Here is an 18,090-nt window from a genome sequence, read left to right as displayed (position 1 = left end):
AACAGTATTTTTGTGTAAAACTTCACACATATATTTAGTGCCCTATAAACAGCGTATTGACACAAACTTAAAAGTGTCAGTTAGCGTCAGTTATAATTCAAAGGTTTCGTATTACATGAACATTTCTTGACCTTTGTCTGAAAAATTCTGTGATGTGGCAAACATGTCGATGAAGTCCGGAATAACACCTCTTGCCTCACATTGAGGCACCTATAGAAAAGTGATCACATGCCCTGTGGACTTACAAGCAGAAGTCATGCAAGGAGTTCAAGTATGACTCAACTTTGGAGAGCAGTGCATTGCCCTTCTTCACCAGTGTAAAATGACACGGCTGAATAATCATCTTAAGCAAACACTGTCAGCTTTATGAAAAGGAGCCGCTGTTTTTTTTTTTGGCATTTGTGGCCAATTGTACGATCACACGCACGCTATGCCCTGTGCCACACCCTCTGAAGAGCGGCTGAGGGTGGGACGACGATAGTTTTCAGCTGAGCATGACAGGAGCGCAGCAAATTTTTAAGCAGGCAGCTGTTATCCTGTGTCTGTTCAAGCAAATTCACAAGTTTATTTGTACGACTGCAATATTTCTGGGCTGGAAGGAGAATTCTAAAATTCTAAGTGAGAGTCACATGCGTACAGTTAATAGAAATGGATAACTAATGGAGTCTTCATTTCCCAGGTTATTGGTATTTATTAATCATATCCCAAGGCCACAAAAAATATATATATTTAAAAAGATACATTTAAAATGTCCTTACAATTGCACACGTGCGCACGCACGCACACACACACAGACACAATATGTTGTTACAATATTAAGAAATTGAATGACTCAACAGTTTACAGTGTACCAGTACAATAAAAGGTCAAGCCTGTTGTAATCCACTTGTAATCCAGTCGAAATGTTTGAAATGTTTCATTTTTAGCTGAGTCATCTTTATAAAAGCTTGTGTAAAACTTAAAACTTTGTGTAAAAATCTGTTCTTATTGTGATGAAAGGGGCGTGACTAAAGTTGACAAACACTTTGTGAGATTATACAGAAAGCACTGAATGTGACTAAATGAGGAATAAATACTGACGGGAGAATGCCAGCAGCATAGGTCAGACACAAACAGAAGTGAAAGTGGACTCTGGTGACCACACTGCCGCACTGCGTCCCTTACTGTGGAACGATAATATTATAGGGTGTCACATGTGCTATGTGAGAAACACGAAACTGAAAACTTTTTCTTTTTCAGTTCAACTAAATCGACAGTAATGTGCAGGTCCCTCTAGTGGCACCCTCTATAATAACAAAAAAATATTCCAATTATAGAGTGTCAATATATTCAATATACTATATGCTAGTATTTTGCAACCCACACAAAGAAGTTAAAATTTCCGTCTGTCTGTCCATGTCAGCAATTCTTCCTTTTCTTTTTCTTTCTGTTTGATCTTGCTTGACTTGCCATTTCCTGCCCTCTTAAAAGTGTTAAAACAACCCTACAATAAAGCTGAATCTGAATTTTGAGGGACTTTTTCAGTTTCTCTCTGATGTCTGCAGAGCAAATGAGACAACGAACAAGGGGCTGGCTTCACACTCGACTTGTTTGCGGCTGTGCTTAACCCCAGTGGTAATGAAGTTTGGTTTATATCTTGAAAAACCGCAGAACAGAAAACAGAAAATTCCCCTCTATTCCTGAACAGGCTACCTACATTTATTGTAAACACACAGCTAATCCTCTCTGTGGCATTATTAGGATAAATACCTGACACACTGATCATATCTGTGGCTTGCTTGCAGGGCATATGAGTGACAGTCCTGGTGTAAAATCCAGCTAAGACCAACTTGATATACCAGCTACCAGCTGTTTCAAAACATAGCTTGAGCTGGACAAACCATGTTGAGCATGGAGTTGGTCTGAACTGATAAACCAGCTACCAGCTGTTTCAAAACCTAGTTTGATCTGGGTTTTTTTTTCAGCAGGGAGACCAATCATTGCATATCGTTTTCAGACACACTTCTTGGCGAGCTCCTCTGTGGCTGTGCCCAGACGTGTGGGCTATAGCTGCGTGTTGATCTCCGGAGTGTTCTCTAAGACCAGCCCCTTCCTGTAGACGGGGGAAGTGACCTCACAGTCGACCTGTTCCTGGCTGAGCTCTGTTATCTCCGGAGCGGACAGGACCTGCCGCTTGTAATCAGAACTGAGCGGGAGACTGATCTCAAAGGCGTCCGGGTCGGCCTGCGTCTCCTCGCCCTCGTCATCGCCCAGGGTGGTCTCACACTCCTCCAGCAGGGGGTGCTCCTCTAGGAGGGGGGGAGGGGTGCTACTCTTGCCTGGCAGGTCGTGAACCAGGACGACAGGATGCAGCTCCTCCCCGACGGGATACACTCCCTGTGACATGAGAGCAAATCCGTCACATGACTAGCGACCACTCGCCAACCTCTCAGACGCCCTATTTAACAATGTGCGTCCAAACCTGAATACAGCGACCAGGCGACGTGTCTTACCTCGTCACTCCGGAAACGGTTGACGGGCGTTTCGGTAATCGTGGGAGTTGGAATTTCCGGTAGCAGCTTGTGTTTCAGTCTGTTGGGATGGACGGGTATGCAAGGAAAAGCTTTACTTGAAGTTCATTTCAAAGGCGCTTTTTCACAGAGTACACGCTCAAGTCACACCCACACTGCCACCCCACCCATCTAATTTTAGACAGCAGCAGCCTTTGCATTTGTAAATGCCTTGTGACAATAGACAGGCACTGTTAACAGCATGCCGGAGAGCGATGTTTTCAGGTATTTTTGTTAACAGAAACCACTGACTGAATTACTTTTTTAAGCTTGGGTTTAGTTGGTTAAGCATTGTTTGCCTGTCTTTAATGTATTGCTTTCTATGTATTGCCAGTCATGACATAAGCCTTACAGACATCCAGTAATGAAAGACGACTTATGAAACAATATGGATGTCGGGAAATTTCCTGTGAACTGTGAACTGCAAATAAAAATTTCTTCAAATAATTGGTTGTTTGAGAAATATTCAACAGGTCAGTGTCAACAGTGTCACTGTTGGTCTTTGGGGGCCACGGGCATTGACTCACAGTATCCTCTCTGATCCCACTGAGACTAACGGCAGAAACGTCAGCATACATCCAACTGAAACTGAGCTCCGTAACAGCACTTGACAGAGACAGAGCGTTGAAAGATAACGCCTATCCTGCTCGACTGAATCCTCGAGACCTTGGAAGGACAGCCTCGGAGGGGAGGCAGAGGCCGGGGGCCTTCAGGGCCTCTGTGTGTTTTCTTGTCCTCACCTTTTGACGACGAAGCTGCAGAAGACTGTGAGGGCCAGGAGTCCAGCGACGAGGCCTACGATCATCCAGTCCAAGCCAAGCAGGCCTGCGTTGAGATGACAGGAGGTGATGCAGGTTTTATAATTCCGCCACTGTCACTCAGCCATGTACCAGTTTTGAAATATAACCACTATAACAAAAAAATAGTCTTCTAGTTATCTAAGTTAACATCTGGCTACCTAACAGATTTAGACACAAAGGAATGTCAAGCACAATACTGCTTAGCTAATCAGGACACTAATAAACAAACAAAGAATGGCTCCATGATCCAAGAAAGTTCCCGGTGGAAAAAAAACAACTGCAATACCTTGTTGTGGATTCAGCAGTATCTCCTGTGTTGTGTTTGGTCCCACACCCTTAGTTGTCTCCCCAGCAACATTCACAGTGTAAAGGGTTCCAGGGGTCAGACTCTGAATAGTGTAGCTTGTTTGAAATTGTGAGACATTCACTGAGAGAGGGAAGAGAGACAGATATATATTTATTTATTTATTTATTCATTTATATTTATCATGATTCTATTCTTTATAAGAATGTGTTGGTATACGTTGTTCATTGTATACTGTTTCATATATTGTATGTGCTTTAGCAACAATGCTTGGTTTCTATTCCTGCCAATAAAGCCATTTGAATTCAGATTTGAGAGAGAAGAGGGGGAGAGAAAGAGAGAGAGAGAGAGAGAGAGAGAGGGGGGGGGGAGAGAGCGGAACTCACCAGCAGAGGGCAGGATTTAGACTGTTCTACCTCGATGGAATAGACACTTTAAACCAGAAGGCAAAATGGACTCCCACATGCAGTCACTGGCTCAGTGTGCTGGCTAGTACTGCTCATAACCACCGAGCTCTCAATCTGATATCTCCATGTTAGATCTGACATATTCTTTGTGAAATAAATGTGCAGTTGCATGTACATTGATTTGCTAATATGCAGTTGTTCATTCAACATATTGTTTTCCCTGGTGTAAAATCCATCTTAAAATTACCAGCTAACAGCTGTTTCAAAACCTAGCTTGAGCGGGTGAAACTATGTTGAGTATGGAGCTGGTCTCACCCGATTAACCAGCTACCAAATGTTTCGAAACCTGGCTTCAGCTGTTTTTTTAAGCAGGGTTGTAAATATCAGTTCAGTCCAAACATCTCAATTTAGCTGATTTATTTGTTCAAAGCACTTGTTTGTGCCCCCCAGAAGAGCTAATTACTGTAAATCAATGATGGAACTGAGCTATATTGCTGTCGTGTAGTTTAAAACTAACTTGAAAACACTGTGCGTACAGAACTCAGTTACATAAATGCTTTCATTTGGGTTACTTCAGCAAACCCATTTCCTGGAACCCGTGGCAGTAACAAAGTAACAAAACTGCTGATACTAATTTTCCATGTTGTAAAATCCTAATTTGGACAGAATATACTTTATTCATCCCCAGAGGGTAATTTCACCATCCCACTAACAGCAAACATAAAATACTGTACATACCAAAATAACCATTAAATGTAACATAAAATAAAAATTCCAAATACCTAGAGCTCACTTCTTCAATAAATTAATTAACAAGCAAATACATCAAATTTACAAAATATGCCTGTCTGATAAATTAAAAATTATTCTACAAAATAATATGATGGTGTAACAAAAACTCATCAAGTATCATATAGGCATGAAAAGCTGAAAAACCCGAACAGAACAACCTTACCTACGTCTGTGTGATTCCCTCCTGTGATGTAAATGACATAATTCTTCAGAAATCCTTGCAGATGTGTTATTGGAATAGGTTGCCATGACACCAGGACAGAATTATGTGTTACATCAACAGTAGTCACATTTGGAGGTCCCTGTTTAGGTACTGAAATAAAATGCACTGTAAATGATACACTCAGTGACCACTATGTTAGGCAGACCTGTACACCAGCTTGTTAATGCAAATATCAAAATCAGCCAACCATATGGCAGAAACTCATGGGCAAGAGGTTCAGCTGTTGTTCAGGCCAAATATGAGAAGAAATGTGATGAAAGTAATTTTGACTGGATTGATTGTTGGTCCCAAATGGGGTGGTTTGAATATCTTGGATATTATCTCAGTTTACAGAAAATGGCGAAACATTTGCTTTCTTGAATTCTGTAGGAAAAAAACACCTTTTTAATGAGAAAGGTCAGAGGATGACTCATTCAAGTTGACAGGAAGGTAACAGTAACTGAAATAACCACGTGTTACAACAGTGGCATGCAGAACGCACCGACACTGAAAGTGTATGGGCTACAGCAGTAGACCAGCAGAAGACCAATAAGTAGAAAAAAGAATAATTAAAAAAAAAATCATAAATACCTAATAAAGTTAGTGTATATTCCATTGATTAATATTGTTCTTATAATATGATTATTAGTAGCTTAATTGTTCTGTTGATTTTTACATGTTCATGTGCATGTGCATTGCATGCACAATGTTATTTTCATCAATTGTATCTCTCTACTGTGTAGTCACTGCGTCAGTGTATTTCGTTTTGTACTTTATTCTTGTTGTGTAGCTTTGTTCATCACACAACCATCACAAAAAGAGGTCTGTCATTGTCATGTTTTCTTTTCATTTTAATGTCTTGACCTACGATGGTATCCAGTTTAAATAACGTATATAATAATAATAATAATAATAATAATAATAATAATAGGTCTATACACTTACCTCCCTCTGTCTTGTAAAAGGGGCACATTGATATTGTCTGTGGGTCCTTCCCTTTTTTAATGTGCACAAAGTAATGATAGCGCACAAAGTCTTTCAGGCCTGAATAAAATACACACCAGGCTTTAGCGGAGACACCATGAATGAGTCTACTTCAACATTACTTTCATCATGTCCAAGTGCAGCACTTAATATTTTACAGATGATATATTTTACAAAATATTTTGTTTAGCAATACAGCCAAAACATTTTTTGTTTTTTTTAAACCAAACAATTTCAATTCAGGTCCTGAATGCTAGCTCCTCACCTTCCGCTATTTGGCTGATATTTCCATTGGTTTTGTGATTGACAGGACCTGTCCTGGTGTTCCCTGTCAGCTCATACCACTCCACACAACTTTCTTTCGTCACATGCTCATCCTGGTCTTTTGGACAGTCTGAGGAGATGGGCAAAAAAGATTTCAATTTAGTCTCTAAAAGACACATAGACACACACACACATGTGCACACATACACGCACACATACACATATGCATGCACACATACTGTACACGCACGCACACACACACATGCGCGCACACATACACGCACACACACACACACATATGCATGCACAAGTACTGTACATGCACGCACACACCTACATGTGCGCACAAATACACATATGCATGCACACATACTGTACACGCACGCACACACACACACACACACATATGCTCGCACACACACGCATTACACATGCACATACACAATCACATGCACAAATAGAATACAAGCACACGCACACACACAGGCACGTGTGCGCGCACATATACGCACACACATACGTGCACACACACACACATGCACACATACACACACACACACACATTGATTGCGCTTACTTTCGAGGTGCAGGGCTGGGATGCTGATGGTATGCTTTGGTGACTGCCCTACATTGTTCATAGCCAGGATGGTCACATCAACAGCAGAGGCGGTCACATTCAGTCTGTACTCTGTAGTGTTCATGTGGATGGTCTTAGGTTCTTCTGGCTTACACGGCATAATAACAAGGGACAGTATGTACTTCACCCCTCCCACGGACTCCTCCTCTGATGGTGCCTGGTGGACCACATAATATGAAGTGACACACCACAATGTAATGTATATGCCAACAACAACATCCTTTTTCAACTATACATGCAGTTACGGAACAGAGTTGCGCAGAGTTTAAGGAACGTAGTGATAGGGGAGAGCAGGTGTGAACACTACATGCCTTGAACGCTGAATCAAGGCAAGCAATTAGAGATAGAACAGGGAGGCGAGTTATAGAGCAGTATCGAAGTAGAGCTAGAGTTAGTCTGTTAGTTTACATGATTAAATTACAATTACCCAAAACTAGTGACTGTCAGTTAGTTAGACAGACAATTAGTGTGTTAATACAATTTAGTACTGTACAAAATCTATGTTAGTAGTTCTTAGTAGATTAGTGCTATCTACAAACATGAATGGAGAATAGTGAATCACGCAGACAGGGAAGTGACTCGGGTGCAGAACTATATAAAGACACAGACATCACAGGGGAAGACGAGTGCTATGAATATGAATGTAAACAGAAAACCAGGCATAATTATGAAAATATATATATATATATATACAAGAATAACAGATAAAACTAACAGACAATACTCAGAATCAGGCATTATTGTGGTTCACCTGTGGCAAATTGATTGGACATCGTCTATAAAGTCTGTTTATTTAAGGTCCAACAATTCACACCGCATGTCAAGACAAAAATCAAGCCATGAGGCCCAAGGAATTGAATAATAGATGGTAGATGGGTGCTACTCTTGAGTAAAGGGCATATAACAGTAAAGGGCATATAACAGCCCGCTTGATGTTTGCCAAATGGCATTTAAGGAGCATGAGGAGATTGATGGTATTCTGTGGTTTAAAAAAAAGAATTAACCGAACTACATCGCCACTGGGGTTAAGGGAGCGCCAGGCCATTACAGTTTGAAATTAAGTGAAAATCATCAGGATTGAGTGAAAGTTGTTGCTGCAAGAGCTCTGTTAATTTCTATTCTCTTCCACATTCTCAATGCTGCATGCCACAGTCATCACAGGAACACCGTTTTCTGTCCCATCACCGAGCTGTGGTTCTGAGCAGGACTGGCGTATCTCCAGAGGCTGACTGGATTTTTTTACTTACCGTCCAGTTCAGAGTCAGCAGGCGTACACCACTCTTCAGCTCCCCAACTTTCCACTTAACCTCCGGCTGCTTACGGATTTCTGCAACAGGAGAGGAAGATATGCAGGCTATGCCACCAGAGAACACACACATATGTGATATAATGGTCAATGTGACGTAATTGTTGTATGATGTAACTGTTGATTGTGTAATTTCTGTAACATTTCCATTGAGCCTTTAATTTTTTTTCGAAAGCCTGACCAGGGACAGGGGCCGCAAATTAGCCTCTGCTAGAAACCCTACATGCAACACTGTTATAATGTGCTCCACATTGTCCCTGTCAAATAAACCAATACATAAATAAATACATTTAAAAAAATGTACAAGGTCTAAAAACAGGAGATGCAGTATATTGGTATTATTATTATTATTATTATTATTATTATTATTATTATTATTAGGGGTCCAAGTACAAAGGGACCAGAAGTCCATACAGCCTATGTATGAGCAATCAAAAAACCGTTTGAAAAAAGAGACTTGCATACTGCATCAGTGCATCACTGCATCACTGCATCACTGCATCAGTGATGGGGCGACATGGCGACATGGCTCAGGCAGTAAGAGCAGTCGTCTGGCAGTCGGAGGGTTTGCCGGTTCGATCCCCCGCCCGGGCTGTGTCGAAGTGTCCCTGAGCAAGACACCTAACCCTTAAATGCTCCTGATGAGCTGGTCGGTGCCTTGCATGGTAGCCAATCGCCGTTGGTGTGTGAGTGTGTGTATGAATGGGTGAATGAGAAGCATCAATTGTACAGTGCTTTGGATAAAGGCGCTATATAAATGCCAACCATTTACCATTTATGGGGTATATGCTCGTGTGCTCTCCAGAGTAAGAATGACAGGACGGCGCTAAAGACACTCACTCACCAGTGGGTACTTTATAGGTCTTACTCCAAGCACTCCATAGCAGGTTTGTGATGTTAGCCCTGCGTCTAACTCGCATCTTATAAACTGTACTTTTCTCGATTCTCAGAGTGTGTTCCTCTGCGGAAAGAAAAGGATTCATTTTCAACCAGCACCACCAACCAGTTAGCCCATGGATGTTCCGAAATGTGCTATGGTGACCTCGACAAACATGTTTACTTGTTATTACATTAGACATGTCACATAATGTACTACGGTTTACCCTACACAGTATTTATACCTTTTTTTGTTCATAGTAGATTGCTAGTTTCTCGCACTCTATTTTCAGTGACCTAAATATTTGACCGCATTTTGTCAAGCTCTGACAGACTAGCGTGAAACTATTTTGGTATAATTTTGCACAAGTTTGGTGAAGTTATCAGTTTCATAATCATTATCAAAAGTAACATAAAGGAAAAAAAGATTTTATCATTTTAGTATAAAGCTCCACAATAGTATATTTAAATAGCATGGAGATATATGTGACAGCAAATGCAAGTTTCTTTCAAGTGCTGAAAATTGTTCATTGCTCTTAATGAGAGCTAAAATAAAATATTGAATAGAAGGAAAAAAATACAGACCTAGTTTATTTTCACCACTTGTTTTCAATGATTTCTGTAACAACAGCAATGACATAAAAGCATATATAAAAAATAATAATCTGTTCTAGGCTTCCCTAGAACCATTTAACATATGCAGCTGAACCGACTATATAGTTGTTCCACTTATGTAACATTCACATTCGCATTTAAGCATTTATCCAGAAAAACTTAAAAATAAGTGCATCAAACCTGGGCAAGAAGAAGTGCTAAACCCTAACAAAAGACAAATCCAAATGAACTGCTGACAAATGCATGCTAGTTGTTTGGAAATACATAGCTATACCTATTATGTTGTTGAGAGTTGCTGGAGCTGTATTTTATTTAATAATTACAGTATATTCCATTTTAGGTACAATGTGATAGCTATACACATATTCATATAGAAGCACGTAGGTACAATAGGTAATTTCGGACTCGTCAAGAGTGGAATAGTAGCAAGAAACACCTTCAAAACACAACACTGCTAACCCTCCGTCTTCTCTGTAAATGCACTGACGTTGGAACGCCATTGGCTGTGGCAATTAGAACCAATTTTCAACCAATGAGCTTGGATTATTGTACAGTTATACAATGTTTTGGTACAGAGTGTCGGCCTGTCAACTGTATATTTTGAAACCCGAATTTATGGAGTATAAACACAGGCAGAGGGTGAGTCGACATGTCAGTGAGCCTTTTTCAATGACAGGAAGGGATTTACAATGGTCTTTAACGCGAACATCTTGCCTATTGCACCTTTAAATATACAGCAGGAGATGCTAAGTCTGGGACCAGCTGGGATACATAGGACGTGAAAGGTAAAAGACTACATTTTGGGAGGAGTAGTTGTTTTGGGACGAGTAGCGAAGTTGTGAATCTAATAAAGGTACCAGTTGGGTGGCAGTTGGTAGGTGGCAGTTGGTAACCAACAGATGTGACCTATGCCAGCACAGGAAGGTTATAAAGCAACCATGTGAATACCACTAGCACAAGAAAGGCTATGCCGCTACTTGGCATATATGTCTAAACTAAAAACACATTGTTATTGGTTCTTACACTCTGCCACGATTGTTCCCCCCTTCCTCTGAACTGTATTTCATTAATAACAGGCTCGTTTTCCTTTGGAGGGTTCCTCCAGAGCAGAGTCAGGTTTCCCAACGACCGTGAAATCCTCTCCATATGGGGAGCATCATACTGAACTGTAGACAACATATTAAAACTGTAGAAAACACAAAGTACACAAACACAGAAACTTCCTCCCACTAAAACATCTCCTACAGGTTCAAACGTCCTAAATATCCCAATAATCCTAAAAATAGAATAGCCTGTTTACTATTGATAGCTCTCTGGAGTCATTAAAAAAAAGTTGCATACTGTATATCTGACAACTGTTACCTTTGCATATAAAGATATTATGTCCACATCATCGATTCATATCTCTGACATCTTATGTCACTCATACATCCAGTGGGTGCGCCCAATTTAACGAAAAAAAACGCCTTGGTTTACAAGGGGAAGCACTTACCTTGATCCTGGAGAACCATAGAGAAATTGGCTGAGCTGTGTTTGGAGCCATTGGCATTAGCATCCACCCACATGCAGTATCGGCTGTTCCATAAATCCTCAATGAGCAGAACGACCGAACGTTTCTGTCCGGCGTCGACATGCTTGCATACGTAGTTCTTTATCTGCATATCAAAAGTACTAAGGTGGCATTAATTTTTTGGAACTGGCATAATTGTTGTACAGCACAGGTTTATGACTTACTGTGAGAGAGGCCTGGGTCGGCAGTTAACTCACCAATAATTAAGTGTGTAGTTGGGCTTGCTGCCAGAGGCCCCAGGTTTCCAAGTGCATGTAAAGTCGTTGTCCCAGTCCGTGGTCTTCTTGTAGCACTTCAGATCACTGGGGGCCTCAACCGTTGCTCCTTAGGAAACGACAAGACAATTTAGCAGTGAATTTAAAATGTAGGCGCAGCATAATACTATGTCATATAAAACGTGACTGTTGCACGGCAGACCGACTTTAAGTTAAAGGTTTTTCCTCAATTACTTGCAACAGATAATCTCCTGAATGTAACACAGTGATGATATTATCTTCCAGCAGAGTGCTCGAAGACTATACCTGTGGCATGTTTGAGAAGAGGAAAAAAACTTTAATGGTAAAAGAATAATTCTCTCAGGCTGTCCCACATTTGTAAGTGAGTTTATCTGTCTGACTGAAAGCGATCTCATACCATCCACTACAACTGCCAAGATCATCATGACAACCATCCTGACAAGCATCATGACAAGCACTTCATCCCACAAGCAGCCCTCCCTTGGAGAAGATATTGTGGGAAAAGGTCCTTTGCGTGTAAACCTTCTGACGGCTCGATGGAAGTCCGTTTGGCTGGTGAGACAAGGGACAGAAGTCGCTGCTCTGCGACTGTTTCAGTTGCCCTTCTTGTAAGTGAAACCTTTCTATGTCAGATAACGTCAATGTGTTTTCGTTCTTTCTCAGGTATAGAGCATACCAAGTGTCGATACAACCACAAACCACACAGCTCACTCGGGGGAGGGAACAGTGTTGAGTGGTGGGGGGAGGGCTTCGCTGTACTGCAGGGGTGTAGGTTAAACTGAACATAGAAGGGATGGAGAGGTCTGTGAATGGGCTTCCTGCCTCTCTAACCAGGTCACAGAAAACACCCACACAACGTGAATTCAATCATGTGTGACTCTAATGTCCAAAAAACATTTCCTTCCTTTTTTAATAGTAGGGAATTATTAGAGGAGAAAATGGTAGCAACAGAAGCACTTTTGAAAGCATGTTGTTTCAATGAAGAGGAGCTATTTGTAGGAAACAGGATTTAATCCCCGAAACTATCCACCCTTAATTACATCCGTAAACTGTGTTCTGCCATTTCCCCAAACTCAAAATCATTAGAGTTCCTCAAAATTACAGAGTAGAAAATGATTCCTGTGCCTATTTTGGATCGAGGGTCATTTTGCTAGTTCAGAAATGAAGGCACAAACGTAGTATCTAATTTTTCCACTAGACCTTGTTTACAGTCTATGACAATACAATTGGAGTAACTTTTCTGACCCTGAAACTAGAAAGCTGCACTCTGCTGGCTTCAGTCCAGGTTTTGTTCTTCATTTCTGCAAAACACCTACACATGTACTGTGTAAACGCATTTCTAGAGTTGATTCATCTGCAACAACACACACATTCTCACACAGCCATCTATTCTGTATCTTTCAACCTACTTTCACCCCAGAATCATTGCACTCTCACTGCAAACAATACTCTGACACAGCTCCTGTCCCAACACAAAACATTTTAAACCCACTGCAAATGAAAGACACAGTCTGTTTACTTCTTACTTCATCTCAGACCATGAGTTCTTTCTCTGTGGTAAATTCTGTATGACCTGACATGCCCGGAATTGGCTGCAGGTTACTGCTGCATGGCGGGGTGACATGGCTCAGGCAGTAAGAGCAGTCGTCTGGCAGTCGGAGGGTTGCCGGTTCGATCCCCGCCCGGGCTGTGTCGAAGTGTCCCTGAGCAAGACACCTAACCTAACCCCCGAATGCTCCTGACGAGCTGGTCAGCGCTTTGCAGGGCAGCCAATCGCCGTTGGTGTGTGAGTGTGTGAGTGTGTGTATGAATGGGTGAATGGAGAAGCATCAATTGTACAGCGCTTTGGATAAAGGCGCTATATAAATGCCAACCATTTACCATTTACCATTTGCTGCAGTGCTACAGGCCACAACGTGGTGACACAGGTGACCCCCAGTCTCTGGAGTCATTAATTCATTCATTATCCTAACCCACTTATCCTGAACAGGGTCGCAGGGGGGCTGGAGCCTATCCCAGCACACATTGGGCGAAAGGCAGGAATACACCCTGGACAGGTAGCCAGTCCATCGCAGGGCACACACACCATTCACTCACACACTCATACCCATGGGCGATTTAGACTCTCCAATCAGTCTAACCTGTATGTCTTTGGACTGTAGGAGGAAACCAGAGTACCCGGAGGAAACCCACACAAACACGGGGAGAACATGCATACTCCGCACAGAGAGGCCCCGGCCGCCTAGGATTCAAACCCAGGACCTCCTTGCTGTGAGGCGGCAGTGCTACCCAGTGCTGTGAGGCAGCAGTGCTACCCACTGCACCATCCGTGCTGCCACACAAATGTGCCACTTTTTTTCAGTCTGGATGGAACAACGAAACAGCCATTTTGTCTTCTAACACCTAAATATTTTACCCATTATATATATATATATATTTTGCATACATGAACAGAATATCTGCAGGTCATGAGATAATCACACATGAGAAACTGAGGAAACACATTTGACACATTACGTCCTCACAGGCTCCACTCAGATTTGACAGCCAGCCTTTTCCCTCATACAGTTTTGCAGGTTATTTCGATTTTAACGGCTAAATTGTACAAGTAATTCCAGGGCATTCTTTCATTTCACTTTGATGTGAAAGGCTATTCTTGTTTCCCCCCGAAGGGCAGGGTGGCAAAAAACTATCTCTGACAGTTCTTAGAAAAGAGGCCTTGTGTTCAGGCAGATTAACTGGTGTGCACACCAATGCCATTGTTTCGTTCATTTTACAGTGTCCGGACCTGCATACATATTCAGACTGCTGAAAGCTGTGTGTTTTTTTTCCTCTGGTTTTTCCATGAATGAGATATCAGCCTTTTATTTGGCCATCTGCAGCACCAACAGATTACGTAAGTAGGCAGGCTGCCAAGTAGGGCAGCAATTAATTGGGTTATGCGACGCCCATCGATGGGTTGTAACTTGTGGACTTCTGTATCTGAGGCTTCTCCATTAAGGAGTCTGAAAACATGTGGACAAATCCCTAAAAACCCTTAGAGATGATTGATTACTTTATTTACCTGCTGTAAAATCCAGCTATGACCAGCTTGGAATGACCAGTTACGAGCTGTTTCAAAACCTTGAACTTGAGCTGTTTTTTTCCCAGCAAGGTCTTGTTTTAGAATATGGAGGTAATATACTTAAGGCCATGTATGTATTCATCTGCTCATTTGAGCTGAAAAATCACCTCACTTCTGTAGAACTTGTCTAGTCAATAACACATACTCTGTTAGTAGCGAGGTGTTGTTGTAGGCAGTTGTATGAAATTGTATTCTTGTCTGTGTACCTCTGTAATGGGATCCAATCACATTTTAAGCGCCGTATGTCACATTGACCATTTGCCTTTTCAGGCATGAAGCACACCATCTTTTTACGAAAATACATATACATATATACATATTACCAGCCTTTAAAAATATGCAATATTTCAGTGCCTATTGATTCAGTGACAAACTGCTAACTGTTAACAGGTGTACTGTATCCGAAAACAGCCAGTAAAAGACAAACTGACTGTCTGGTTTCTCCTCTCCTGTCCTGCCTTTTTGGCTGTTATGATGTCAACTCAGTTCAATTAAATTAAATAACATTTTATTTGCATTGCAGTTTTCACAGAGGACTGTCACAAAGATGCTTTACAGAGTAACGGCAGGGAAGAAACCCTGTCAGCCCGAAGCCCCCAGATAGTATATGAGGTAAAAGACTCCCTTATGGGGAGAAAAACCCTCAAACAGTGGCGAGAATAAACTCCCAGATGGGAAGACATCTCAATAGGAACCCGGCTATATGGGGATGCCCATCCTCGGCTGGCCTATAAGTTGAGATGGTAACATTCAATGTATTAAACCAGCAGGTAAACTAGAGAGTCCATATGGAGGGTTGTACAGTTTAGACTTTCGAGGGCGGTATCTGTATTGTGATCTCCGAAATACCCCGTGGAGTAGGACGCAACATACTGTACTTCCTCCATGTTCTTCATGGCCAAGCAGTTCCGTTAACAAGACCTCATTATGATCAGTCCTCTCATCCTACAGTTACGCTGCAAGTCCACTGAGAGCGGTCTGAGGGCAAGGATGGATAAGCCCTTTCACATCGAAATAATGTTAAACGAGTCAACCAGGCACAAGGGTTCTCAACGCCGCTGAATGCCCCTTAGTATGACTCACATTCTTCATTCCTGTAAGTGAATCATGCATTACAATAACTGGATAAAAAAAAGTCATGAATGTATTTCAATAATTCAATCATTGCGCTATTGGGTTCAAGAGGGTGCGCGGATAACTTCAAACAGTAAACAGGATTTTGAGCCTTTCAGAACTGGTCCACCAGCGTGGTCTGCTCACCCACTCCGTGCAGTCGGGGGAACATTGGCACATTGTTAATAGGGGCGGGATCCGCACCCAGATACTGAGCTCATGCTGTTTAGAAGTTGAAGGCCAGGACAAAGAAGTAGTTCTTGCGGCTCGCCTGCATCAATGACAGTGTTGTCCATATGAAAGCTGCACTTTGTTTGCCTTGAAAATGTTTAATTCTGGTACCACTTCGAGTCTGGCTACTAAAAGTTCTCGGTTCTCCAACTTTGTGTGTGTGTGTGCAATAAACTGACAACACTATTAAAAATGGTTTCAATACATTGTGCTTTCTCAATGCAGTATTAACTGAAGTAGAATCTCAATTGCACTTGCTTCCCAATTTGAGATTCCAATAGCTCTCCCTGAAAGTCCAAATATTTCTTCTTTGAACAAAGGGTATAATTTCATCCTTTATAGACGTCTTCTTTTACAAGATCTGAAAGAGAAAATTGGAGCACGGTAATACCATTTCACAAATTTGCTTTTGCCATTGTTCTGTCTTAACCGTGTGTCCATTTGGAGTGTTGTTAGCACTTTAGTCTGGATTGCAGGCAAAGCAAAAAATAGAGAAAACGTGCATTATTCATAACACTACGAGCATAAAGGAGGTTTTACTATAATTATATCTATGGGAATATTTAATTAATTTAAATATACCTCCATAATTTCCATAATTTGACAAACTAGTAATTTTACAGTTTTGACTCTGCGCAGAGGCTAAAACATATGCTCTCCTATCGTCACAAGCCAAATTCCCGGCAGATTGGGCCATGTGAATTCATTCAGAATCTCTGTACGGTCAGCTGACTGCTCGACTTGCAAATGGGAGACGAGAAAGGCCGTCCTGTGTAGTGGAGTGAGCGGCGGCGATACTTCCATGCCCATTGATATCCGGATATAGGAGCCAGCATGGGCTGAATCAAAACGGGATTCAAGCAAACAGTATTCGCCACATTCAGCAATGGATGAGCCAAATATTCTAAGACGTCGCGGACTTCAGGTAGGAAATGACCGTGTCATCACCCGAATAATCATTTAACAATATTAGCAACGTTACCAACGCGATATATTTAGTTGGGATAACAAAAGATTTATGGAGTGCCAGTGATGGAAGTCTTTGTTTAACAATTATTTATAAGAAACGTCACGGCTTATACATTGCGCAATATGTATTACAAGCAGTAATTATTGTGTCATATTGATTATTATGTCGGGGGTCCTGTTCGTCCCTTGGAAGATATAGTTGCAGTAGCGTGAACGTCTAGACTCTAGACGCTGCCGGTTGCCGCTGCTATTGTCTATTGAAGTCATTAGTGCAATCTGTTAATCTGCATACGAGTATGCTACCTGTTGCACTGCACGTTTGGTGCGTGGTGGGCGCTTCAGTCGAAGTAAAAGGATCTTGAATGGGTTTCCCCAGAGACTCCGGTCGCATTCACTACAGTGTAGAACTCCGCCCAATCTCCGCGCAGTTCGCTGTGCGTAAAAATGAATCCTTTCACGGCTTTTGATCATCTAAATGGAGAAATGCCTTTTTTTCTGCCGTTCCCAGCGCAGCTAATTTCATTCAGGAGTGGTTGGTTTATATTAATAACAATAACAAATATGATATTTTAGTCACTTTGCAATATCAAAGTAAAATACATAGTATTGCATTTTTGATCGCGTTTGAATAAATAGTCTGAATATCTCATATTCACGAGTGATTTATTTTCACTGATGAACACTTCAGTCATAATAGCAAGAGCAACGGGAGAACATGTAGCTACTTTGTAGAAACCTTTGGGTGCGTAATAATTGTTGTTCAAACACTAAATTATTCATACTGGATTCAAACAAGCATACCTTTGTCATTACCGTTAAAATTAATTATTGATCACTGTCAAGTTTATAAATTGTTTCTATGGTAAATAATTTATCTCCTGGTGCATTTCTTATAAGATGGCAGAATGAGGTCTTGTCAATAATTAGCTTATAATGTAGCCTATTTGAGTGGAATCGTATTTTATGTTTGTATATTACCTCGTATATTAGCTCACGTTCCGTCTCCGCATGCGAAGAAGGGACGTTTTTGTATAGTTTCTTTTACGTGGTTAAAGACACATTCGCTCTCCCTGCAGATATGTTTTGATTTTGGTCTCATGCATTGATCAGA

The 18,090-nt window shown here is 41.4% G+C and overlaps 1 protein-coding gene across 3 annotated transcripts; it reads right to left on the bottom strand.

Annotated features, from left to right (window-relative positions):
• Positions 1–671: 671 nt before the first annotated feature.
• On the bottom strand, positions 672–12,173 carry il12rb1 (interleukin 12 receptor subunit beta 1). Of its 3 annotated transcripts, none has more exons than XM_061240852.1 (15): positions 11,940–12,173; positions 11,504–11,630; positions 11,229–11,407; positions 10,760–10,902; positions 9,707–9,740; positions 9,090–9,206; positions 8,187–8,266; positions 6,880–7,096; positions 6,304–6,432; positions 6,000–6,098; positions 5,016–5,165; positions 3,636–3,776; positions 3,290–3,374; positions 2,493–2,571; positions 672–2,376 (listed from the first exon to the last, which is right to left on the bottom strand). In XM_061240852.1, the coding sequence occupies exons 1-15, from the start codon at positions 11,989–11,991 to the stop codon at positions 2,044–2,046; spliced, it is 1,965 nt and encodes a 654-aa protein (XP_061096836.1). In that variant the 5' UTR covers positions 11,992–12,173; the 3' UTR covers positions 672–2,043. The 3 variants fall into 3 exon arrangements, with proteins under 3 accessions (XP_061096836.1, XP_061096837.1, XP_061096838.1); XM_061240853.1 differs by having other exon boundaries at positions 11,229–11,391; XM_061240854.1 differs by lacking the exon at positions 9,707–9,740 and having other exon boundaries at positions 10,760–11,391.
• Between the last annotated feature and the right edge of the window lie 5,917 nt (positions 12,174–18,090).

Source organism: Conger conger, chromosome 4 (genome assembly GCF_963514075.1).
Source record: "Conger conger chromosome 4, fConCon1.1, whole genome shotgun sequence".
Classification (NCBI taxonomy): domain Eukaryota; kingdom Metazoa; phylum Chordata; class Actinopteri; order Anguilliformes; family Congridae; genus Conger; species Conger conger.
This window is presented reverse-complemented; position numbering and strand designations above follow the sequence as displayed.

Excerpts from the sequence above, each read along its gene's own strand:
- il12rb1 (XM_061240852.1), bottom strand. The coding sequence starts at position 11,991 with ATGATGCTTGTCAGGATGGTTGTCATGATGATCTTGGCAGTTGTAGTG. Across the intron at positions 7,097-8,186 it reads TGCTGACTCTGAACTGGACG|GCACCATCAGAGGAGGAGTC; the intron begins GTAAGTAAAAAA and ends GTGGTCCACCAG. Across the intron at positions 3,777-5,015 it reads AGGGAATCACACAGACGTAG|TGAATGTCTCACAATTTCAA; the intron begins GTAAGGTTGTTC and ends TCCCTCTCTCAG.